The 27682-nt window shown below is 41.0% G+C and overlaps 1 protein-coding gene across 1 annotated transcript in view; it reads right to left on the reverse strand.

Annotated features, from left to right (window-relative positions):
* Window positions 1–3140: 3140 nt before the first annotated feature.
* The window catches only part of vstm2la (V-set and transmembrane domain containing 2 like a), a 48337-nt gene continuing 23795 nt past the window's right edge, over window positions 3141–27682 (reverse strand). The window contains exons 2-4 of the mRNA XM_076741694.1: window positions 9583–9752; window positions 8777–8821; window positions 3141–5814 (exon numbers count right to left, since the gene is read on the reverse strand). Of these exons, the coding sequence (XP_076597809.1) occupies window positions 5347–5814; window positions 8777–8821; window positions 9583–9752 (683 nt within the window). The 3' untranslated portion in view covers window positions 3141–5346. The remainder of the gene's footprint in view (window positions 5815–8776; window positions 8822–9582; window positions 9753–27682) is intronic.

Here is a 27682-nt window from a genome sequence, read left to right on the forward strand (position 1 = left end):
TGAGATGTGGAGTTAGAAGTGAGTTTACCAGGCCTCTGCAGCCCACTCCTCATCTCTGCTGGAGCTTCACAGCTTGAAGCTACATTAACTGCTACCAGCATAACGAACTTCTGCTAGTTGTGTTGCATTGTGGGTAATGAAGGCGCCAAGTCTTGACCAGGAGGAAGAATGCTTGGTCTTAAAAAGATGATATCTCTTTTAGCAAAAGTTCCTTCCTTAGATGAAAACATGGTGCAGGCTGAAGAATCTACCGATAAAATTCTATGTTTTTCCTTTTATTCAACAAATCCCACAAAGAGACTGAAACCAGTAATTAATTGACCCGGCCAACAAGTATTATTTGTGTATCCAAAGCCTGATATACAGTAACTTACTTCGCGATGCCAGAGAGTCCAAAAACTGTTAAAAACACATCAAGGAGCCACACTGGCTGTCCTGTTCATTACGAAACCACATTTCAGGGGTGAAAATAGGCCACAATCCTTAAAACTACAGAGCCCATCTTTTTTAAAAAATTGTTTTGCCTTTATTAAATTTGTGACCTGTTTTTACATGGCATCTTCAGTAGGAAGCAGGTGGCACAAACGGAGCAGGGAAGTCTGGTTTTGGTCGAGGGTTTGATGATATGGCCCGAAAATATCGCGAAATTTCAGGGTATTTCTGTGATAATGATCAGGGGTGCACATAACCTTTTAGAGCCTTATGAAATCCATCTAAATTTTTTCCAGATTCTGTTATACAGTATATTGTCCCAAATTCAGAGTTTTCCATTTAATTTTCTGAATTCTGTGTTGCATAATTTAACCACATTTTGTCCTCAGAAAGAGGGGGGAAATCATCTGTTGGATGAATACAGTTTCAACAATTCAATAAGAAAAGATTCAAAATTCATTGAATATCATTGAATTTGATGTAACACAACACTGCAGTACTTCTTATCAAACAAATTCTCTGCAGGACAACCTCCATATGCAGCTGGAACACACCGGGTAAGTGGGTCTGACGGAGGCTGCTCCGTCCCTCAGCGCTCCTCCTTATTTGCAGTGCAGTTTTCCCATTTTTTTTTTCCAGCAGAATATTTGACTCCATGCATGCAGCCACAAAGTCGTCAATGAACATCTGCTCATATGGCTGCACTTCTGACAGTTTGTTGAAGTCTGATGAGCTCTTGCTAGCAGTGTAAGTGAGAGAGAGAGAGACAAAAATATGGCAGCATAGTTTTTCTGCTCATCCAGCTTCGGCGCTGTGAAAATGACGCTTATGATAGGGGGAGAAAAACCCTGATTTTTAGAAAAAGCACCCACATTTTGTCACTGTCTGTGATATTCTGCCTTTTACAGTTGATTCGGTTGTTATCAAATACTGCAATTCTGTCCATGTTTTCTGCATTGCAGGGATCATACAGACCTACTTTCTTAGTCAGGTACTCAGGTGAGCACCAGCAGATGGTGTTTGGTATTCACTCCACATATAGCCTGGTCTTAATAAACGCAGTCTTCCTCCCTGTCCTCAACTGTGTCTCCCTCACTGTCCTTTGCTTCAGCATCCTGCATCATAGGTGATGAAGATGCACCTGATAAAGCCTCAGACTAGCCGTCTCCATCCACAGGACCACAGATGGCCTTTGGTCACATGTCTCTGTGATCCTCTCTAACAGGTGAGTGTGCTGCAGGCCTGAGAGACGAGTAGGTGACAGACGAGATCTGCACTTTTGTTTTTTTTATGCTGGGATGTGAGAATCCCCTCTCACCACCTTGCACTGCATTTCAGTGCACTCATCGTTAGCTTCAAGTTGCGGCACATCTTGGAGCCACTTTTCAGAGAAGCGTCTTCTGCTCATGTTTGGTTTGTTGTTTCTTTGTAGATGACAGAATGCCAAAGTAGCTGCTTAATGTCCTTTGTTTTTTGGACATCTCTCACAGATTACCTCAGTGGGTCAAATGTGTTGACAAGAAATGCGTGTCCATGAGAAATGTGTACTGATGAACAATGACAGTTACTGTCTGGTACACAAAGGTACACTTTGACATTGTGCATTTTTGATTTTGGTCATGCATACCATTTATGTGCACCCCTGATAATGACATTCTTGATGATATGACAAAATACGGAGTACAACTTGGAAAAGATTCAGTGATACTATGCTGAGCCAGTGTAGTTTGTCTGCTTGGTTTAGAGCTCACAACAGCTGTTGAGCTCTCCTCACAGGAGTCCTGGCTCTCCTCAAACTCGACTGGATGCTCCTGCTTGAGGTGGTGAAATTTTGTTTGTTTGCTGTGTGGCCCTCTTGTTGTTGCACTCTTCTTGTACTTTCTACTTACAGTATTCTATTAAATCATTTTAAAAACCATACCAATATGATGTGGCACCCAACTTTTTTGGTCTGTTAATGAAATTGTACTACTGCAGGTGTTGCTACATGGAGGATGGAGCAGTATCCTCACTTACCTTTCAGCTACACTGCCTCTCACATCACGTGCTGTCAGCAGAAGATGTGTCAGCTTGAGAGGAACAGGGGGCACCAGGTCGTGCACCTATGGGGGAATTGTGTGCTTCATGACAGGGATACTGGCCAATCTGTCATTGTACCTGTTATCACTCAGAGCCCTGCAGAGTTGAAGAGATGTTTAAAGTGAAGGAAACAGGAAGCCTTCTCCATTATCACATCACCTCACTGATGGGAGGACCTGGACCTCATCGCTCCATAATGAATGTATGAGCCTTTCAGAATGGGGAAACAAGATCGCCACGTGTTTTGTATTTAGCTGGCCTGGCTTAGAGCTGGTGAGCGCAGCACAGCGCCTCTTTATCTCATCCTGTGCTGTTGCTATTTATCCTGCTGCCAGTGCTGACAATAGCACCATTAGTCATCAGCAGCAATGGAAGGGGGGCTTTGGCAGCACCTATTACACACAGGCAACTGCCTAATATCGTTTCTCCTTAATGCACATGGACAGACACACACACAGAGCAAGGGCCAAAAGCTAAACCACAGCTGATGTAGAACTGAACAAACACCCACAATAACCCTTTAGATATAAATGTCCAGTGACTGCTCAGGAGGGTCGAAATGAAATCGAAGCCTGCTGTGGCTTTTACCTTTTCACGCCTCTAAATAAAGAACATGACCATACAGTCACTGTTGTTTCATATACAATTTATTTCAGTTGATAAAGCCATACACGTAGTGTGAGACCAAACATTCTAGAAGAAATGTACATTTTCCCTCTTCTTTAACCATGATTTCTTTACAAAATATCAAATCAAAGTTACTTGTCGAAAAAAAGCAAAACAATCCCGCCGGTCACTCCTCCTTCCACTGTCGCACCCTATCAGTCTACAGGGACTACCAACGGTCACAGGAGCACTGTAGTTCTTCTGATTGATAATAGAGCCAGTAGTAAAGTAAAGCCCCTCGTGGCCTCGAGACACAGACTATATTTTGAGGCAGTACAAACAGCCAATTTCAGTGTTTCACTAACAACAGTTTTGTCTTCTCTTCCTCACCGCTCAAGGCTTTATCGTGTATGTTAGCCACATTCACTTTGTCCCATTTGATCCCTTCGGGGTGAAGTATTGTCCTGCGCTTCACACAAGCATCTAAGCAAAGAGATTATCATCGAGTTACAAAATTGGCAGAAACAAAAATGGCCTCTCAAACTTTTTCAGACCAAGTCCCAAACTGCATGAAACGAATCCCATGTTCAAGCTCATCAAAACATGGCAACACTCATGTTAGCGGCCCTGCACATACGGTACAGTAGTTTAAGAAACACTGCTTAAGTACTAAGATACATTAGGGAAAACCCTTTCTGAGCAGCTATGGAGAGAATGTGTCATTCATCTGTCTGTACAGCACTTCTGGAGAGCAGTAAAGCAACAGAAAACTGCTTTGAAAAAAAAAAAAAAGATCTATTTTGACAGGACTTCTAAAGTAGAAAAAAGAGATTCAGAGCCGAATGGACTTTTTTTTTTTTTTTAACCAAATTAATAAATGACAAACATATCCTTAACTAACACACTGTCTTTGTGTATGGTTGGTTGAAAAAGTGTTTAAGAAAATTACTGAACATGCACTCACTTTATTTCATATTATACAGTCATATATACAGAGTGGATTAGAGGCTTGTAGTGGAGAGGATTGAGGCTTTTTATATGATTAATGAGCACTGGGCCAGAGCATCGGAATAAGAGAGCTAAGATTGGATAGGTACAGCACTGCTCTTCCCAAAAAGAATCTTGAACCTGATCACACTTCTTCCCACTGATTTATAGTCACAGAATGGATTTAGAGGCACACGAAATAAGATTTTTAATTTAGTGGCACAGATTTTGATCTTTTCATAGCTTTCCAAACAGGTGGGGTCTACATGGAACAACTCAATTGATTTCTCTCAGCCTCAACAGCCATGAATGGATCGAATCTGCAGCACAAAGGGAAGGGAGAAAAATCATATTTTCTGTTTTCTGCAAATTCATTAGCTGAGAAGCGCTGTGGGAAAAATACAGGCTGTGATATGCTTTGTTTGAATTGTGCACAACCCCAGACTTTGCACACTGCCACTGCTTTTACTCCAACTCAAATGAAGTGAGGCCCTATCTGTCCTTGATGAGCACTGCTGCTCTGGGACCTTGATGAATTCCTGTTCAAGGAAGCATTTTTCTTTTCCCCCTGCGACTAAAGACAGAATAGCTTGCAGAATTTCAGGTGTATACAGATTTTGCACCATGTTCATGTCCAATATTTGAATGCACAAAAAGATGCAATGAAGCTAGTGCTGTAGGTAAAAAGCTAAGGAATCAGGCTGGACAAGATTTCCAGGAGAGAATCACTGATGGTTTCATTCAGTGCACTCTCAGAACAGAGGGAGGAAGAGGGAACATTTTCTTTTAAGGTATGATATTATCCCTTTTTCTGAGGGTGTATCAAATGAGAGAGTAAGGCAGTGCAAGAAGTATGAGCGTGAAAGCAGGGTTGTGTGACTTACACTATATAAAGTACAAGAGGAGCATGGGTTATAGTAAGACAGGAGTCCTCTTTTGTCGGTGCTGAGAACAGAAACAGTGGAGCTGCTTAGATCTACACATTAGCCTCCCTTGCTGAATGATGTGAGGCCAGGCCTTACAGACAGTGGGCAGCCCAAACCCATGCACAGCCAGAAAAAGCTACATTCCCACCACAGTTTACAGCACTGTGCTCTGAATGAGCCATACTGTACATTTCTACAGATTCTGGATTTGTGCACAGGCTTGCACTGTGTGGAAAGAATAGCTTTTTATGCTGTGACACACATCATGTTATGCAATCCTTGTGTAATCTATCACTCAGGTGTAATAAGCCGGCATCTACAGTGTGCAGCTTGGCTCGTTGGTGCAGTCATTGTGGCTGTGGTTAGTGTCCACGTCCCTCTTCCTCAGCTCTCTGCCTGCCTTGTGCTGCTGACTGCTGCCGCTGTGACTGTGGCCGTGGTGGGCTGGTGACAAAGGCGGCTTCCCGTGCTCCTGGTGGTGCCCGTGATTCTGGTGATGGCCGTGAGCATGCTCTTTGGTGCCATCATGAGGCTCCACGTCATCCCTATCGGCGAATGCCACTCCTCCCTTGGTATCATCAAGGGCCTCGAAGTTGCTGTTGTGGTTACTGTTGGCAACGTCGCTGTCTGGCACCACCTGCAGGTAGGCTCTGACGCGGTGGTGGCGGGCGCCTGCGTCATCGCTGAAGTCGATGACACGGCATTCGTAGGTGCCCTCGTCAGACGGCTTGACCCGGGAGAGGCGGAGTTTATGGGAGATGTTGCTTCCTACAACCTTCACGACCTGGCAAAGGTAGACAGAAAGATAAGCACGAGAAATTATGGTGAGATTGTAAAGATAAAGTAATGTGTTAATTCTTCTTTCAATGTAGCTAAAGCCTTGGAAAATGACAGTGGTATCAAAAAGAAAGGTTCCAATGGCCCCTGCAGAAGACAGGCAGGCATTTTCAATGCTGGTACAAAATAGCAGTGCAAGGAAATCATTCATTGCAATTATATCATATTTTTCTCAAACACAGTTCGGTATTTGTCATCAGGTATGTTTCTTCGTCAACAAGCAATGTAATACCACTAACGCTTCCAACAGAGCGTGCAATTTCTGCAGGGACATCAGTCACACTCATACTAACCATTGAATCATCAACTGAATTACTGTTAAGCCAGTTATTCCCCAGAACTGTCACATCAACATTGGTTTAACATCTAAATGTTGTTGGGCTGCTGCTTGTCAAAGTATAATGAGCAAAACATCACTAATGGTATCCTCAGAAGGTCTGCTTTGTCTCTGCTGGCTTTGTCTTTTTGTCATTGTCCTTTGGCTTTCTTCTTTCTTTCTTCTCTCTGCCTTTTATTCACAATGTCCTTCAACGTCTTTTCTTGTGTGTCTCCCCATCTGCCTATCAGCTTATCTTTGCCAGCTTGCCCCTCATAGTCTTTGCCCCATATTGTAGCTGAAGATGAGCCTTCAAAATGAAATACCCGCAGCATCACAGCAGATGCACAAATCTAAAAAGAGAGCAGCCTTTTACCCCGTAACACACACAAACACTTACTGGTACTACCTCACAGATGCTCAGCCAGTCGAGCTGTCTGGCAGTGAAACTGGGCGAGTGGTGAAGTGAGTGCACTTAATATCACAAGCATCTACCAGCTGCCACAGGCTCACTTGCAGTGAATGTGGACATTTTTGAAAGTATCATGGCTCCTTTCACTCTTTTTGCTGCCTGTCTTCTTTGAAAAAACAATTTTAGATAGACATTAGCCACCACAGTAAATGCATTAGACTAGAGATGGAAGCATACAACATACATTGTTATATGTAACTGTGATGCAAACAGAAGTAAATGGTCTATAAACCCCTGTGACATTTCTGGAAATATGCTTCCACAGTGTGAGTTCCCCCCTGCCCACCTTCCTACAGATTAAACAAATGAGGTATAAGATGTTAATTTTTGAGCTTTAGAGGTATTCAATGGCTGATTTTTAAACCTTTGGACAGAGCCAAGCTTGTTATTTACCCCTCTCTTTACAGTATTTGTGCTAAGCTAAGACAACTGAGTGGTATCTTCTCATCTAACTCTTGGCAAGAAAGCAAATAAGTAGCTATATTTCCAAAAATGTCTTTTCCTTTAATGGTATTAGTATCCTGCTTGCATATAAATTCCATGCAACACCCAGGTGCCAGTTACCACCCACCGAACGATTTTACAGTGATTATCTGTTTAAACACATATAAAAGGTTTATGGGTACCTATCATAAATGAGGCTTTGCTGTGTTTAATAAGGAAACAAGCTTATGAGCATAAACTGTATGTAGATAAACAGACATATGAACTGACAGAGTATATGACAGCTTCAGCATAGATGTCTGAAATCACTTGTGTAGCGTTGCCTGGACGCACTTCACACCTCCACCCAGCCAATGATTCTCACTCACACACACTCAGACAAAGGTGCTGCTTAAAAACTTCTATTTGTGGCCTTGAAAGTATGAAGAGACTTCTTCTCGGGGGTAAAAGCTTTGCAAGTTCACAGAGCAGCACCGCTGAGATGATGAGAGTCTCGGTACATTATGAGATGTGACGCATCGAGGTATAAATATGACTTTGTTTATAATCCACCTTCCTCCCTGTGACGCCAGCAGAGGTATGTCCGTCCCTGACTGCATGTAAAAAGTTAACACTTAGCTGTTTGCTCGTCTAATTCGTCAGTTTGCGCTTACATGCCTGCAACATCTACCATGTTTTTCTTTGACTATATGGATGTGGGCCAACATCCATTATGTACAGAATCTCATAATGACTTTCCAGCTGCAGAGCCTGCAGTGCTCAGCTCCATCCACATGAACACACACACACACACACACACACACACACACACACACACACACACATATGTGCCCTCAGTCACCCGAACCACAGCTGGTGCTTTATTACAGGGAATCAGCAGCAGCTAGCCTCTTGGGAGGAAGGAGAGAGGCTTCAAAGAACAATGTAAATATATCTTTATGCATTTGTATCTTTGCGCATCTGATATTTTTAACTTTACCTGCCATTCTGTTTACTTCTACATCACTGCTTTTACATGCAATGCAGTGTCGGCAAGTCGGCGGGCAGCTCTTGCAAGGGGAATAGGCTGGTGCTGAGGTCATGTGCAGTAGTTCCTACATTCTGCTCACTTGTGCAGTTAATTAGAGGGAACAAGTCCAAATTTTGAGTCACTATATGATGGTGCTGTCTTCATAAGTGCATGGCCCTCCCTGCTTGTTGTGGGAAACTGTTAGCCTGAGCGAGTAGCTCGCTATGGACACCAGAGGAGATATAAAATGTTCTGCTGACTTCCCAGCCTGTCCCCTTCACTGTTTATTATTTGGATTTGGTGTTGGAGCCATAAAGATGCAGGGGCGTTTATGAGAATCTGAAGATGATGTAGTGCGGGCCGTGCACCCTTGAGGAGAACACTTAACCACCCACCAGCATCAGTGCTGCCTGCTCTTTGGCTGACACTGTGATTCTACAAACCTATCAAGAATGAAGTGAACGTGTTCATGTGTCGTCTGGAGCCGCGCCGAGCGAAAGAAAATCACATCCTTGTGTGTCATGTAGCATAAGTACAACATCTGCAAATCACCCAGAACAAGAAATTGAAATGTAATCATGGGGGCTTTGTGCCTCATTTCATCAAATAACACCGAGGCAAACATAAGGCTGTTCTCAGAGAATGACAGCAGTTAGTGGTGAACTCACACTTATCTTTGTAGCATCCTTTGGCATCTCCTCCTCAGGAGCCACCTAGAAAACAAGCAAACATGAGAGACAGGGTTTAATCTTCATACTTTTAATAATTCAGGTTAGAGCACAGTTAATTGGGGTTATCAACACAAAATGGGAATGTAGGCACTTGGACACGCTGGCGGACATACGTTCACTCTAAGCAGCTTTTTTGCTTCATTTAGTTTAGTTTCACGTATTCACATTTACTGTATATGGTTACAGCAGATCTTTCTCTTATTAATATTTTTAATATTAACAAGTTTTAATATTCAAGTTGTATTCCTCTGATGACAAGAAACCTGACTAAAAATGAATGCTAATGTTGCTCTTTGGTGGCTACATATGACAGCAATAGTTTGCAAACATGTTAACAATTAAACACTTTATCAGGGAATGGTGTTTGTTATTTGCCTCAAAGTGGCCAAAAAATCATTAATGTAGCTTTAAAGATATAGATACAAGCATAAAGGCGAAATCACAAGATACATATGGGTGTTGTGTATTAAATAGGCACCATTGAAGGGTTATTTGGGTCTCTTAGAACTTTTTTTTTTTTTAACCAGGAAGTCCTTCTGTAACCTGTGACGGTTTTGACAGTTTGGATAATAATGTTGCCATGGTTTTAGAAGTTACATTTTAAGTACAGTCATATTATTGCAGAGAGTTGTAATGAATACAAAAACTATAAAGAAAAAGTTAATTTTGTAATCATCCTTTAGGATAAAGCCAAAGAGTTCATTTACAGATGTTGCAGGAGGCAGCTCCTGAGAGGAACCTACTTCATTGGTTGTCCAGGGCTGTCTGTCCGTCCAGTCCAGATGGTTCCTGATGTACCACCACTGGATCTCCAGTGAATACGAGGGCGTCCCCGCGCCTCTGAAGGAGCAGGCCATCTCCACATCCTGACCTCTCTGAGCGGTCATATCATGAGGCACCTCTGTGAACATGGCTGGACAGACACAGAATGACACACGCTTAACAAATGGTGGCCAGTCACTGATTATTCGGTGTATGTAGAAGAGAAGGTCTCAAGATGATGTGCACTCAACAGAACATTTTCTGAAAACTGATAGAAATTTCACAGCATAAATGTCGTGTATCATCTGGTGATGAATACCAGAAATGTATCATATAACACTTCTATCATTTTTGGGCAAAAGCCTTAATTAGCTTTGGTATTGTTGATTAATCAGAGTGTGACTGTATGTAATCACTGAGTATTCAAGATATTCCAGCAGCCCTAACACCTGAGTTCTTCCCTGCTGCATCTTCAACATGCTCAGCCAAATTATAAGAGTGTGTGATGGTGATACTGATGAAAAGGGGGATAGGGGAGTTATGCATGTTAGAAAGTGAGTCAGAGGAGAACATATGGTGTGATGAATGTCAAGGAGTGTTTTTTAACAACTGTAATTTTACCTGAAGCCCAGCCAGTGCAAAAAAAAATTGCGGTTGATATGTAAGATGTAATGTTTATGTAGCATTCCCAAAGCGTTCCCGTTTCCATTCCACTCATGTCTGTATGGTAAATATGATGCTACATTCAGGAGAAGGTTAGCTTGGCTTAGTCTAAAGTCTAGAATAAGGGCATGACAGCTAGCCTTGGTCTGTCTAATGGTAAAATAAGCATATATATATGAGACTCTTAAACTACAGGATATTAAATATATGACAACCAGTGAGGAGGGTTTTCATCCTTTCCTTTCATCCTCTATGTTAACGCCTCAGTGCAGCATTCAGAGAACAGTGAAGCTGTTCTGTGTGTTTTTAGTCCAGTCACTAAATTTAACACATATAGAGTCTCTCAGTCTGTTCATAAGGAGGCAGTATAGTATCAAATACTGCACCAAGGTTACGAGCACTAACACTGAGCAGTTGTCTGCTAAGTTAATATATGAGGGCTAAATAGGTATAGAGCAAAAGGGTTGGTCCATGTTTCCAAGGCTGGGACTGTAAAGTTGTGGAGCTTCACACCATCAAAAAAGACTTGAATGACAGGAACAGTCTGCACTGTTGCATATCATCATATCATGTTAGTGATGGTTTGAAAGAGTTATTGATCAATGCAAGACACTGCTGCTCAAGTGTGGTGAGATCCACAGTGCACAGAGACCTTAAAGAGACGTGGCTTCACTAGCAAGCTGTCACTTTCATTTCACAATGGGTTTGGGTAATAAAAAAAAAAATAAACAAAAAGTTCCCACTGATTCCACTTTGGCTAGAAAAGTGTCCCTCACTGACAAGCAATGATCCAGCAGCAGGGAAACTGTTTATTTTTAATATTCTTATATATTTTTTTATTGGACGCAAGGTTTGGCACACACCTTAATTTGGTGGCCACAAAAGGCCAATAACAAAGCCTACAAAAGCAGAGGTAATAAAGAGGCAGCAAAAAAGGATCCCAGGACTCATATCCTCAGTAGAGCCTTGAACAGGAAATCATGAAACTGATAATGAAGTCATTTTAGCCAGCAAGCTGGATAACACTAGTGACCCTACACAGCAAATATTAGGGCTTCATATTCACTGACCCCTCAAGAAATACTTTAACTGTGTCAGACTGCATGCTGTTACTCTGACTGTATGCTCACAAGCAGCTTCTGGACTGTAGTGTTGGGGCTGTCAAAATCCACTTTAAAGCGTCTTTGCAGTCTATAATTTGATGCAGATACAAAACCCGAACAGTCCAGGTGCAGCAGGAGCTAAATTTAAACCCACATTTTCAACACTTTGGTCTCCACCAAGCTGCAGAATACCATTAAAACAAGACCCAACAGACCAACTGTCATCCTCACAATGCACCAGGGAAGCAGGGATATTAGTTTAAAGAGAGCCATAAATTTCCTTTACTCATGAATATTCAGTCGCATTTGTAACGAGGGAGAGTTAAATCTATTCACGTTACGCAATACAGGTAAAAAGAGACACCAGCACATTGTACTGTGTCTATCTGCGGTACTGTTTGGTCTGCATGCTGTTTTTCTTTGCCTTTCAGTGGTTTACTTGTCTCAGTTGAACTTATTTAGAATTATCTGCAAGATTTAGAAACACAAGAAGACTGTAAGAGAGTTTTTCAAAATAAAAAAATTAAATTGAAGAACAACTATGAATTCTTGAATTGACATAGTTCTCAAGTTTCTGCTATCACTGGCAAATCCATCTGAATTGAACCACTGAAAAACCACAGCAGGTACAAATAGTGGAAGCCAGGCAGAAATACAGTATGTTGATCACAGGCCTTTACCATCAAAGTGTAATGACATTGAATGTGCTCATGTTTTCAGTGAACTGAACGCATGTGCTTGCAGCTAATGAACGTGAATGTTGTTAACTACTGCGAGAGAGATAATGATGCTCGTGCGCTGTGTTTTATGTCTTTTATGGTGTGCCAGACGGCGAGAGCACGACCCACTCTACTCTGCAACTGATTGGCTTACCCTGATATTCTTACCCTAACCCGAAGCAATCTCACTCCTCATGCCTAAACCCAACCAACAAAGACAACCAGCGCTGGCCAATCACAGGCAGAGTGTGGCTTTGCTTTGAACTAGCTCTTGCGAAGTGTAAACTTGCACCACACTCGCTGTCACCACGGCACAATTTGTTGGTCGTCTATCAGTTGTTGAAGTGAATCGTTTGCAACTTTGCTATAAACTCGTATACTCATATACCAAAAATGGACAAAAACAAGAATTCAATTAAACACTCATTAAGTTGCCAGGAGAAAATGTTGTGACATCAGCTGTTGTGTTTAAGTCATCGTTAGCCGTCCTCTCCTGCCTTTCACTGTGAGCTCTCCACTGATACACCCAGACTAAGTTCTTTTGAGGCTGGTGGCTCGTGGTCCGCCACACAAACAGAGGCAGCAGGGATGTATCATGAAGGATTGATTTCTGAAGAACACTACTGAATTTTAATGAATTATTAAAATGTGGAATGAAAATCAAATGCAGTGCTGGACCTCTCTCATATAACGTGGATGACATTGACCAGTATTTGTTTTATAATGAAAGGCAAACTCCATAAATCACCTCATGAAAATAACAGGAACTGCACTTCCAATACTGTGACTATCACAATATTTCCACTCATGGGACTTCCACTTGAAACAAGCAGATCCAATGTGTTTTCTCTCTGGGGAAATCCTGTTTCACAGATAAAGAGGTTTATTTCAAACTGAACTCAGGACCTCATGATTTCCTGGTTCCTTTAAGTAAAATCTACTGTTTAATGTCATTGAAGTCGATCTGCTCTCCCACACAGATGAGTGACACTTCTGAGGATTGTGTGTGTTTTTAATTACTGAGCTACTCAAAAGCAAGTCCTTCGACAAACTTTAAAATGCCTCAACTTTTGCCAAAGGCCCACTGCTCATAGATTTGTCTGGCTTATTCAGTCAATAACAGCGAGTCAAACTTGCACCAGCTAAGTGCCGATTTTCATCTGGGTTCATAGATTAACCTCGACTGAGGCTGCGCTATGGATCTGTCTTGTATTACGAGAGCGGTACAAGCCGGGAGTCATACATCCCTCTTGTACATTGATCACATCTGCTTGTATTTTTCATTTGTGAAACCTGAAACGCACCAGGTATTGATTTGACATTATGCAGCCAGAGCCAGCAACAATGCCCCGAGTCCCCCGCTTGTTGATAATATTCAAAGATGGGACATAAAGAATCTGTTGTTTAAGACATAGAGCCTCTGAAGTTGCTCTCAGCAATGATAATCTATCTTTTCCCACTTAGCTGTGAAGCCCACAATACAAAATCCATGCACATTTCTAACCTAATAGCTACGCAATGCCTCATACATTTGGAGACCACAGGAAAATGAGATAGTCATCAGCAGTCCATTAAAATGTAAAGGAGATAATTATCACTGCACAATTTACAAAATCCACACAGCAGATACTAAACTGATCATATAACATGCTGTTTCTCAGTCTGTCTCTTTCAAGAAAACTTCTTTTCCTTCATTTTAATAACTTCAGCACATATTTGACACTTCTAAAAGTGCTGTTACTGTAAAAAAATAAGAGCTACAAATTGAAAGAAAATCTCACAGATTACCACATTAAAAGTAATTATTATCTTCCTCCTGCTCTGCAAATCTATATTCCATTGGTTCTGGTGTGACAGTGATTCAAAAACGTGGCTATCTAATGCTGTATCTCTTTGTAATAGTCATCTCTAATCTCCACACTGTCATTGTTGAGGCCGTAAAAGGCTGCGATGAGTTGGGTCTTCTCACCCTGAAGCATTATCATTATCTGCAAGATAAACAGTGGAAGGCTCTCCGCCGATTGCTACAAAGCAGTGCTCGAAAGCTACAGTGCGGCGGCCAAGTCAGACTCCGCGTCAACCCATTTAGCACGGAGGGAGGGGGAGATGGACGGAGAAAGGAATATGAGAGAGAGAGCCTTCATGACACTGAGGAAAAGAGGCTCTATGTGTGTTTGCGAGATGAACGAGAAATAAATCATCACCGGAGATCGAATTAATGAGCAGGTCGGTGTTTATGAGGGCGAGGCTCTGTGTGCTTGTGAGAGACTAATATATCGCAAGAATAAAGGGAGGAATTAATATGAGAGCGTGTGTGTGACAGAGAGAGAGGGACACAATGTGTGAGGTAGCAGATAGCTGTGGGCAGGTGCTGCAAGGACGCCCGTTATCATTTATTTCTTTGAGAAATGGAATGTGGTAATTACAGCTGTGATGAAAGGGGAGCAGGAGATGCTTCTTTGTGGCGTCGTCTTATTCCAGCCCAAAGTCCCACCTAACGCCTTTAATACCTTGTTTACACTTAGAGTATGCAAAGAGCTCTACTTTTGGATGACGCTGTCTCCAAAATGACAATGTTTCAGAACGATCATTTCAAATAAAAATCACAGGATTTAAGTTCAGTTTAATGAGCAGGAGTGAAATATTTGTGGCAGCAGACGGACAAATCGATGTACTATAGACTGATCATTTTGTCTCATCAAACAACAACAACTCATAACTTTAAGGCTCCACTAACAGTATTTTGATTGCAACACTCACATTATTCTGTGTAATAAGAAAGGGTTCAGTCACAGAGATGAACCCACAAATAATTATTACCCGTCCTCACAGCCCTGCTCACCTTTTTAGCCTCTTTTAGCTCACTGTCTTGATTTAATGCAAGCTAATTTTCTGCATGAATCAGTGTCATTAACCTCGTTTCCAACAAGGGAGGGAGCCCTATTCAGCCAAATGACTGATTAATCCACCTGTGCAGCACCAAACACCAGACAGTGTTAGCAGTGAGCTGGAGGAGAAACAGGAACATCTATCAGATAAAGAGCAAGATGCTTTTCTCTGGACTTGTTAGAAACCAAAGCAGAACTAAAATGAGAGTTAATATTGGACTTACTTTCACCAGTGGGACATAAACACGACTCCAAATGAATGATTATGTTGCTCTGTGTTAAATCTGTGTGTCTGCCAGATTGTTTTGGAGTCTCTGGTTCAAATTAATTCAGCTTTATCATCGGTTGAATTCCATGTAGATGCCCCAGTGTTTTGCATTGCTGTTTTACTGGCATGCCTAAATGGAACAGAGACATTATTATGTTGTTATTAGTAATGTTAGCACATTGTATTCATAAAGAACAGCCCAGAATTGGTTTTCTGTAATCTCATACATACCCAGAAAATAGCATTTATACAACCACTGGACACAAAAGCTCTCCAAAAAACCTGAAGACACGCATATAGGAAGACCTGATTTACAATAGCACATGACTGAATGAAAATAAACATGTTCAGGTGTCACAGTTTCTGTGGTCGGCAGCGACACTTCCATTATTGTGAGGGGATATCCTGTATTGTGATGCTGATAAATAAATAACCCGTGAAAGCCTTTTTTAAGGCATGCCACAAAACTACCTCTGCACAGCTGCTTTCCTGCAATAGAGGTTGGAGAATTGTTTGTTGACGGAAAATATACAAGCTATTTGACACTGACACAAATTAAATCTTTATGACACAAATCCAGAGTAAAAAATATCAAACTGATATAATCTAGATCATCTAGCATCATAGGCTCACATGCAGTATATTGGCCAAATCATAATCATTGATTTGAGGCCAGGACATAATTCACCCTTCTTACTCCATCTGACACAGCGCTGGCACCCAGATCAGGGGAATGAGACAAGTTAGGGAAAATTATGCTTACTTCGGCTTTCTGCATTTGTTGCAAAATAGATGCCACCAGCTGCATGATCGGGCAGCCGGCGGCATCAGCCTCTGAATGTCAATGCTGCTCAGTGTGTGTGTGTGTGTGTGTGTGTGAGATGGCTGGTGGTGCATCGGGCTGCATACAGTACTCTCAAGAGCTTTTCAGCTCCTTGAAATGGCTTCATAACAGCCGAGGAAGTGGCTACAGTGTAGTGTGACTCACAGGCTATTATAATGGTAATTAGGCTGATGTGTGTGCCTCCTTGCACACTGAGAAAGAGGATATATATATTGTTGTGTTGTTCAATTACACTTGTGCTAAATAGAACTGTATTTTCATCACAATGTGAATTTAGCTCATATTCTCCAATCAATAGCTTATATATAGATATATATATTTATTTATCTATGTATCTATATCTATATATATGTGGTAACTGCTTGACTCAAACAGTCGAAGGTAAAAATCTATTGTGTTTGCAGCTATAAGTCTGCTGAATGGCTAAAAGGAAAACTGAACAGTGGCATCAGCCTCTGAATCGCAATGCTGCTCATTATGTGGTGCACAGTTAGTTATATCATGTGTATACATTAGAAGAAGACTGGATAAAAATGGAGCCAGATGATTGATTTTTAGAATGTCTTGATTACACTGGAAGCCCGTTTAAAACCTCAAGTCGCTCCAGAAAACTGAGGGCATGAAAATCTCCCCAAGTAGGATCAATGGTGCATGATAAAAAAACAAACAAACAAAAACATGTGTTATACTGGGCTTTTCACTTTCCCCTTGCTCTTCACCACTGTGAGGTCAGAGGTCAGGCTCAGCAAGAGCAGGTGGGAGGTTGATCCTTTTCAAGGACTCTTCAGACAGAGGATACAATCAAATCTGCTATCACGTGCTTACAAGATTGTTTCCCTAATCACTCCTGTTACTTAATGCCATGTCATTTATTCTTTTAGCTGTAAAATAAAGTTTCGGAAATCCTTCTTGGAAGTAAATAAGGAGGTACACAGCTTGTATCATATGTGTATGGGCTTATCTGAGATAAGCAGATGGGAACTGTGTGTGCTCTGGAGTTTTCAGCAATATGGGCTTTGATTTGGCATATGTTGTCATAATTTTGAGACTCGTCCCTTTGATACAAAACAGAACTATCTTTTTAGCTGATGTAAAAGCAATTCATGTAGCATCTACAGTAAATCACATTTACGAATGCAGCTATGCAATTCAGCCATATCATTGTCAGTACTAAAAATGAGTTGGCTTTAAAGAACAACTTCTGACCTGAAGTAAAAAGCTGAGAAGCAGCGGTTTACTGCCCTTTCAGGTCCAAAGTTTCAAGTCTGTTTCCTATATGGTTTGAATGTGGTCAGCAGTGTGCTCTCTTATACCTCTAACCACGCCTAAACAGTGACTGAAGGTCAGCAAAAAGGTTTTCAGGCAGTGATTACACACTGATCACTTTAATGGAGGCCTGATGAACAACATTTCCATACAGAGTTTTAAAGACAAGATTAAACAGCTTAAGGGGTGCCAATGATAATTGGTGCCTATGGTGATGAAACACATTCACATATACTCAAACTTAGCAAATTTCAAGGAAAACCTCAATTATTCAGATGGATAGCTGGAAATCTGAGCAAAGAAGAAGAGCAACCATGAGTAGATCCTCACCATCACTGAAGAGAATAAACTATGCCCTCAAGAATGATTTGATATACTACAGAGCTATTTATACCACAGGGTATCATCAGTTATTTTATCCACCAGTGTGTGTTTGTGTGCATGGTTTCTTGTTAAATTCATTGTAACGTCCATCCCCACAGCATTAGTTCCATCAGTACAGCAAGAGTCAGGTCACGTGTTCTACCATCCTCAAGGCACGTTAAGATACTATGAAAGACACCTGACATCGCTTTTCACATTAAAGGTTTGCAGCCTCCCTTCATAAAAAGGCTTTTAATGTGAAAAAACATCAGGAATGTTGAATTTTGTTGAGGGTAGCTTGACATGGATCAAGACTATGGCACAGATGAAACACCTGAAATTAGAGTGTACTTCAATAACCAGCCAGCCTTTCTTTGTTTGTGGTGACCGTGCCCACAGTTATTATTTGACTACTGGCTTTTCTGCTTTAAGCTGAATTAATCAAATGTTTGGTCCTTTAAGGGCAGAACAACTCAGCTGACACAGCATTAGAGATGGCTATTAATAACACATCCATCAGATACGGAGCGCTGCTATCATCCCATTACATTCATATTTTTAGCCACCTGATGATCATATTCATTCTTCCTTTAGCTTTGCTTTTCATTACAGTTCCCTGGTAAAGTACCTGGCTCTTCAATTGTTTGACTTTGTTCACCAGGTAGCTGTCATCTTTGTCTGTCCTTTTCGCTCCTGGCAAGTACTGTACATGTACATTTTAATAGCGTGTGCTTGTGTGTGTATCATCTTTATCTGTGGGCTAATGACTGCAGATAATCTCTTTCAAACTGCACATTTGATGTAAGAAAAAGGATTAATGGAGCTTTCATGTATAAGCATGAATGGGTGTGGTGCACAGATGCGTTTGTGCGCGTTTCCCTTTAGCGTTTATAATGTAAAAATGCACATGAGCATTTCTGTATTCTATGTGCAAGAAAGGTTCCACACAATATCACCTGTATGCATTCATATATTTTTCTGTGTATGCATCCACAAGGACATGTGTACATGCGGATGTGGTTATGCTTGTATATGTGTATGCGTGGACCTTCACCACCCTTGGCTTTGCCAGCTCCTCCACTTGAGCTCCATTTCCTGCTGTTTTGGCCCAAATCCCAGCTGCTGGCCTGCCTCCCCACAGCGCAGGTCAAACACTGTTTTCCCTCTTAATCAAATGAAAAAGGTTAAAAGGAGAACATGGCTTCCTGAGCCAGAGGGTTCAGCCAGAACACCAAGGACGAGTCATTTTTTTTCCTGTAATTCAACACAACAAAGGTGCCACCTCTGCACAAGAAATTATTACCACATCAACACTCGACGATTACTTCCTAACAAAAACACAACGGGTGCAGAGAGTTCAGAATAACAAGGATGCCTTTGTAGTACAAAGCAGCTTGAGGTGCTTTAAGTGTCTCTTGTTTCACCACACTTGTCTGAGAGAGAGAGACAAATGAAGAGGCTCGCTTGATCATTCAAGAGATTGCAAACAATGTCTGAATAACAACGTTCTTAATAACCTGGATGGTAATTAGTGACATTTAAGTGGATAATCATGGGGTATTTGTAATCACAGAACATTTGAATACTGGCTGAATCTTTGACAGAAAAACATCACGTACTTTTACCGTATAGCTCTGGAAGAAGCATTTCTCCATGCAGTATGTAAGAAATGCATCAGCTCTCCAACTCCAGTATTTCCTCTCCATCATGATCAGGATTAATGCAGGCTCACAAATCTGGTTTCTCATCCAGCAGAGGCCTTATTTTGCTCAGTAGGACCACATCAGTTGTCTGGCTCAGAGCTCCCCGTTGGAACAATAATAACAAATTCAGGACTGGAGCCGGGGCTATTTCTGTCCTCTGTGCTGTGCATAAAAAAAACATGTGTGAGGTGCTGTAAAATCCCCCCTCTCCTCATTAGAGACGTTGAGAAGCTTGACTGAAACAGACCACCTTCAGGTCACATATAAATGATCAACTTTTTGAACCAGTGGAGATGGGTAATAATGGGATACAAATCTCCATCAATAATTGATTGTGGTCCCTTTAATTCCAATACACAACTTACACGTCCACCCAGAGCAAAGAAAGATGGCCTATTTGTCTCTGCTGTACAACCCTCAACATGTGTTCTGTTTGCCTTTATCTTCATTCTGTATTGCATTTTTATCTTTACCATATTTCCTGCTGCTGCGACAACTCAAATCCCCACTGGGTGTATTCAAATGCCATCTCATATAATTGTTGGAAAAGTCATCTATTTGCAGACTATTTTCATGTGCAATGTACTCTGAACATATTGAAAAGAAAAACCCATAAACCTTTGCTAATGCCAATGTAGACACATTGCTCTTACATGCACACAGACACAAACACTGGCACACATTAATGGGCCATACTGAAAGACATACGGTGCTTCCAGTCTCTTTAAAAGGCTGTTTGGACTGAATGAAATGTGTAGGTTGCAAAATAAATCTGACGAGAGGAGGAGAAACAATCTGAACGTGAGAAAAGATAAGGGAAGAAAACAGTGTGGGAAGATGAGAGTAAGAGCAAGAGCCAGCAAAAGAGGACGGACGTTGGGTTGGTGGAGGAACTGACATTTAGATTGCTAATATGCTAATGACAGCCAGACGATAGCTTCAGCATCAACACTGCTGAAGCGGAGAGACACTCTTGGGACAAAAGCACACAGCTATAGCTTCCTTCACCTGCAGCTGCAGTGTATCCTATGGTGTGAGATATATACCGAGTGTGCTAAATATCACCATGCATTTGAACGCATCAACGACAAAGACATAGACAATAGGAATTTAAAGCTGTGCAAATCAGTGTTTTCACATTAAAAATGATCAAATGAGAAGCGAAAGTGGCCACTAACAAAACCATAGAGAATCATCACACTATTCGGCAGTTTTCATTTTATGGTCCACATCTCTCCTGGCTTCCAGATATAGCAGACATCTGTTTTGAGTTAAAAAGCTCTATTAAACCCACTGTACGCTGTCTGTCTGCAGTTCGGTTCTGGGCAAGTACAGTGTAGTATCCAGCAGCTTGAGGTACTGATATTTTCCTCAGAAGTTGGTGGATATTGTAATTAAATTCACCAGGTGGCCAGAAACACGACTCCAAACGACTGCTAATGTTGCTCTGTGTCTGCTGGATGTGTAAACAGGCAGTTGTTTGCTAATCTGTTCACCACCACGACTTGAGTTCTCAGCTTGTTCCGCTGGCCCCAAGTTGCTGTAAGAATCCAGTCATGCACCGTTGAATTGAAGGAGTACAACCATGCAAAAATATACCTTTCAGTCTCATTCCCTGTAGATAAAAGCTTCACAAAGCTGTTCCACTCACCGTTCAGTGAGGACACTGAGGAACTGTACACAGGCTGCCCGCTGTAGTAATGATAACGATATGAATGGAAAAATACAAGTAATCCTTTCAACCAGAAATAAATGAAGTAATTAAAAATACTTATTATACAACTTCTCATTTGTTTAAAATGGGCGTGAGCCAAACAGCAATTACCCATAATGTGGCCGTGCTGAAACATCATTACTAGGTGTTATCCTCCAGCAAAATAGACCATTATACCATTAACGCCCCAGACATAAATTCTTGGAAATCTGTAGCAGCAACAAAAACAAAAGTAATTTTCTTTTCACCTGTATGGTAACAAAAATGATTATTGTAAACATGGAGTCCTCTAGAATAATATCAATTAATAATATTCTGTGTAATGTCATGTACTTTGTGCTGTTATTGTTGTTCTTACTGTACACAGATTAAAGGACCATACAAGGCTTTTAGCCGACTGGTCAACTACCAAACACATGACAAGAGGGTTAATTGGCAACAGAATCAACTCTGTAAAAATAGCTGTGTACTGTCAAACGAGTCAAACTCTCTGTCTCACAGGAGAGAGACAGCTCGTTCTGTCTCCTAAACCAATGTTTTTAATGAGCCTGTCAGGTTTGGACATGTCATTAAGTAGCCATTCAGCCATAGTACTGTCACACTTTGTCATGCTCTTACTCTTATTCCCCTGTGAAACTGCATTAGAAGGGGACATGATGTTCATAAAGAGGAACTAATCATCATATACATCATATATTTACTGTATGCCTACTGCTAAAAACCAACTCATTATTTGATAGGTATAAAATCCTCATATGGTTGTTTCCACGGAATGGACTATCTGAATTGATGGTGGTTTATACACTGAATCTTGAAACATGAGCCCTTTTTCGATTGGACCCCCTAAATGAGGCACTGCCTTATTGCAGCCCATCATCCCCTGACTGTGTAGTTGTGTGCAGCTTAAACCAAACATCATTTCTTTTGGTCTCAGATTGCTTCATTTGAAGGATTGTTAGACACCAGCAAAGATAAAAGCATCCAATATCTCACAAGAAAAACAGCACATATCAGAGAAAAGTTACATAACATATTTTTACAACAGAAATATATGTTTTTCAGTATTTGGTTTTATCCATTTAATCATGTTTTGATGGCTAAGATTCATCTTGGGACCCCTAGGGGAGTCCTGACCCCCTAGTTAGAGAAGTGCGTGTCTTAGCTTAAAAATCAAACAAAACAGCAACTAATACGCTGTGCTTGAAAAAAAAAAAAAAAAACACATCACACAATAGCCACATCGCCACGAGCTGAACTTTGATCTGACTAAACTCCACCAAGCTGGAACTCCCAGCAGTTAAGACACATTTGACCTCCGTCTCTGCAGCACCACATCCATCTTCCTACTGTACCGCACTGTCTCTCTGCCTCTCTCTTCACTCATTCCCATCCAGACTTGCCAGGGAGCTCCTCAGAAATAATTAGCGACTAACGAGTCTCTCACACGGCCTCATAACAAGCTTCACGCTCTAATAATGAGCCTCTACACACTTCTGTGGTAAACAGCTGCCATCAGTTACACAGAGAACCTGCTGGAAGCCTTAAGCCCAAGCAAACGCAAAGACAAACCAGCCTGAGCAAGCAGAATCCACCAGATTGTTTTGTCTCTTCGGAACACATTTGCTTTTTTCTTTCTTTCTTTCTTTCTTTTTTTTTTTTTTTAAGATTCGCAAATGAGAAACCTCAAATGAATTCAGGATGTTACAGTCGGAATTTGCTGCGCCTATTGCCTATTCATAAGCGTACAATACTTCACAACTTTAATCAGCAGTCCAAACAACAGAATGACATCATGTACTTTCACAGCAGAATAAATGTAAAATAGTTCGGGGGCTGGGAGATTGAGAAATGTCATTTCAAAAAAAGATCTCTCTCCCTTCTGACACTCGCGGAAAGTCACTTAATCCCACCTATTCTGCTATTTGTTATGGATTTAACATGGTTTTCGAAGCATTGGAGATAATCTGACCAGTGTGACTGACAAATTTGAGAAGATCAAGTGAGTGTTCTATGTAAATATAGAAAATCTATTCTCTTTGTTGAAGGATTAACCCTTTATGTGCTATAATGTTTCTGTTTTGAAGCACGACGGCAACAGTGATGTAACTTACACCAGTCAACCATCATCATAAATCTCCTGCTGTGCGTGCTTCACCATGAAAACCCCCAATATGTGCACTCAGAAACATAGTGTGTCGGAAATCACACCAAGTAACAACATATTGTCAAAAATAAGCCTTTAGACGTTATTGAAAAGGACATTCACGCATCATGGTGAGGTGCATAATGATTTTTACAAGCCTCAATGAAAGTGCCCTGCGGGGTGTGTATGGTCTGTACAGCAGGAGCTGAGCTAACTAGCCATAAAACAGTGATGGATGATATGAAGGTTTAAACAGCCATGTGTAAATGCCACTGTGTTTATGAGCCGTTCCTTGCTGTTCCTGAGGGTGTGTAAAAGGTGCACTGCTTGCATACTGAGTCTGTAACTTCATAAAGGATACCAAGATTATCAGGAAGTGGAAAGTTCATTCACTTATTCAAACTGAAAACTTCTGTTGTGTTAAACATTGCATGACCTCTGCTCTTCTTTACTATCTGTGATGCCCACATGAAGAGCAAGTTGACATTGCTTTGTAACACATATTGAAGAAGAATCAAGAATGAACTTCTTTGGCTGTGCCTGTATATTCATTTAGCAGGCACTTTTATCCAAAGTAACTTGTATTAAGTGCATCCAGCCTCCATAAAAACGCTATCTTTTAAATGTATCTCAGAGCAAGTTCAGACCTACAGTGCAGGGGAATAGTGGGGTTTGGTTTTTTTTTTTTTACATCCCTGATTCCCAAAAAGTTGGAACACTGCAAAAAACATTAAGAACAACAGAATGCAATCATTTATAAATGAACTGTGTTAATTGACAACAGTTTTATGTTGCTGAAGTGCTCCTGTGCCCGTGTAATAATATCCTTTAAAGTCATTTACACAGTGTCCCAACATTTTTGGAATCAGAGTTAGAATTATTCATACTAATTTATCTGATGTTGCAGTTCTGTCAAAGTGTTGTGAGAGAAGAATATCTCTACTTCGCTCTGAAATAAATGCTTTGAGCTCAACGTCGGCATGCCAACATCAGCAATGTTAATATTAAAATGATATTTAGCAGGTACAGAATAATATTTATAACGTTCACATCTTAGTTTAGCAGTGTCAGCGTTATTAGTTTAGCAGGTATTAAGTTGCCAGTGTGAAGTCTTAGCTTGTCTTATGTATTAAGGCATTGTGACATTGCTTCCTTTGGCAGAGAGACTGAAACTGGCCACAGAGACTGAAAGGAAAACTCAATGGTGGAAGGCATGAAAACAAATGAAAACAATTATACAAAAAATAAATAAATAGCCAAGCTAAGAGGGCTACGTACCAATTCACAATACTGCTCTGTGCTAACTCAGCAATTGAAACTAATGCCAGTTGAAACTAGCAACTCACAATTCAGCACAGATGAAAGCACAAGAGCAACCTCAATACAGCTCATAGAAACCCATTTAACAGAGAATTCACCCAGGCTCCATCAGATGGAGTCCAGCACTCTTGGCCCTCTAGATGTTCAGATGCACCCTGATAAGATTCATGCTTTGGATAATTGTACCAAATTCCATGGCAATCCATCAAATAGCTGTTGAGACACGTCAGTCTGGAAAGCGGTCGACAGCCTGACTGACCAACATCCCTCATGTCAACACAGGCTGATGGATGAGAAAAATGTCTTGCATCACTCATATCGAACATATGTTCATGCACTAATAGATGCAACCATACTTAGCTACATATATACATGCAGACACAAAGAGTTGATTCTTTCAGCCTCCGATGTCTCTGTTTTTATGTGTGCTGAGGTATTTCTCCTCACACGTCTGCTTTTCCCCAGTGGCTCAATTTCCCAGTGTCCACCATTACCGTGTACCAGCACACAGCAATTAAAACAGCTCACCAAACATTCAGTCGATGCATTTTTGAGGTGTAAAGCTCACCGTGAGAGACAGGGGCGATCAATAAAGCCATCTCCAAGGTGAATCTATAGCAGCTCCCAACAGACACAGAGAACTGCTGTGCAAAGTGTAAAGACAGCCATGTTTTCAGCAACACAACAAAACAGCAGCGCCCAGGCAAGCGTCTACAAATTAACAAAGTTATTGCTTTCTATTCATAAAATAAAGAACAGGCTTTTCTGTTCTTTTTTCGGTGATTGCAGTATTCGTATTTTCTGCAGCAGTGCAGCCATGGGAGGAGGACTAGTTTTCAGAGAAGAAAGCAGAAGAGGAGCAGATGAAGTCAGAGGGAGGAAGAGGCAGAATGAAAGAAACAGGCCTGCAGAAATCACAACAGGGAGCATCTCTCTTCCTCTGCCGCTTTAAAAGCTGCCTCCACCAGCCTATTCTCCTGGGCCAGGCATCGGCGGCAGAGAGGAGACGCGTGTGAGAGAGAGATGGGAGATATCAGCACTCAGTATCTAATCTCCCTATACCCTCTCTAATGCACCCTGGAGTATCCTCTCCAGCACCGACACAGGCAGATAGATAGGAGTCGACAGCTGCACAGGCTAAAACTCAGCACCCGAGCTTTACAGCTAAAGGTAATCTTTCCCTGCTGGGCCTGACTGGGAACAGAGGAGGCGGGGGTGGTTTGAGGGGGCCTGAAAGGGCTGATTCGGCCCGGTTTGCTTAATGTCTTGTTTATCAATCACTTTTTTCCCAGGAGCTTTTCAGTCGACATTACAAAAACTGTCAAACATAACAAGAAATGATGCAAATTTGAACACTTTATTTCTTATTTCCTCTAAACAAACATTCTGCCAATCAGGTGAGACAAGGACATTTTCTTCCAGTACAGTTTGCACTAGTTCTCAGGAATTTTTTAAGGAAAATGTTCACATCTTTGAGTAAGGCGAAGTCAAATCCCCACAGGTTAACAGATAATTCTGCTATGTTCATCTCAGACTGAAATGCGTAGATTTACACTACACGTCTCATTGTTGGAATTATTTCACTTGTTAAAAATTCGATTTTGCTGATCTGTGCTGGATTCCTTCTGTGACACGCTTGTAGCAAATGACAGGGATCGCATCCAGAAAATAAATACATAAAGTTCAAGTCACCCTCTGACTCCATCGTCTCCTCAGGTGCGTCGCAGGGACACTGGCAGAATTTTAGAATTAGGAGCTCAATTTAAAAACATAGACTGTGATTCTAGTGAATATGATGGCTCAGTGCAGTATGGTGATGAGAGACAGTGCTCATGTTTTATACACTGTATATATACTTTTCAGTCAGTGCACAGCAGAATGGGCAAATATGTGCAAATCTAAAGGCAAGCATAGAATGAGACATATGTGGAGCGCACAGTTAGCATTTATAACTGAATAATGAATAAATACTTAGGTTTGAATAAAGCAGTTTTTAAAAAAAAAAAAAAAAAAAGTCATCTGGAAATCACACTGCAAAAAGTGAAATCTAAGTAAAGTGAAATATCTTAAATCAAGGAAATATGTGCTGGTTTGTGAGTCATGTACAAAGAGCAAAAAACTTGTCTGACTTAATGCGAAGTTATCTGTTCAACACATCATGAATTCATCAATTTATCGAGAGATTCGACAACTTTTCTTTGAGATTTTCAGATTTTATTTGTATATTTTTATGCAGAATCTTATCCAGTTGCTCATGCATGTTTCTGGTCTCTTTTGAAATGTAACACTCTGAAAGTTTTATCTCCAGCAGTCTGAATCACTGTAAGTGCTCCTGGCATTGAGTAATAGAAGTTCAAGCACACTGAAGTAGAAGGTTTTTATTTCTGCCTGAATATTTTTAGAAATTTTTTTTTTTGCAAATAGATGAATATATCTGTGCCTTATTAGCTGGAAAACACAATGGGCCCGCAGCACAAAGCCTTATCGTAGTCCAACATCAACAAAAACTGAATATTTTACGTTATGTTTTCTGACAGTATGGCGTCCTCCAAAAAATGGCCATTCATGCAATCTATATTTCGACCATCTATGTTGATATTTTGGGTATCTATACTCATATTTGGGCTATATATCTTTATATTGAGGCCATTTAGTATGTCTATCATTTCAAACCCTGTGTAAGATCCTTTTTTTGCACTGAATTCCTTGATTTGGCTGTAAAGTCACTGACTGAAACAGCACATCGTTGTCGTCACATCACGAGTTTCATTAGTACTTTCTAATTGTTTCTACTGACACTGCTAAATTTATTATGGTTTTATTTGCTGATTTCAAACAGCAAGACAGGAAGATCTGCCGAGTGAAGTTCTCCTTTTCACTCTTGGGTTTTTGTGAGTGAAACTTGTGCATAAACAAAGTGGAACCCGTGGGCTCATATAGCAGAGGCATCAGTGCTAATTATCTGGTTTGGAACACTTGTACAAGCAAACCTCAGGCAGAAAGAAAGAAGATTAGGAGAATGTTCTTGCATGAGGCCCATTGACAAGATAGTGCAGTCAAAATCCTTGTATGCTTGGCTCACAAAGT

The sequence above is a fragment of the Chaetodon auriga genome, chromosome 10, assembly GCF_051107435.1.
Source record: "Chaetodon auriga isolate fChaAug3 chromosome 10, fChaAug3.hap1, whole genome shotgun sequence".
Lineage (NCBI taxonomy): Eukaryota > Metazoa > Chordata > Actinopteri > Chaetodontiformes > Chaetodontidae > Chaetodon > Chaetodon auriga.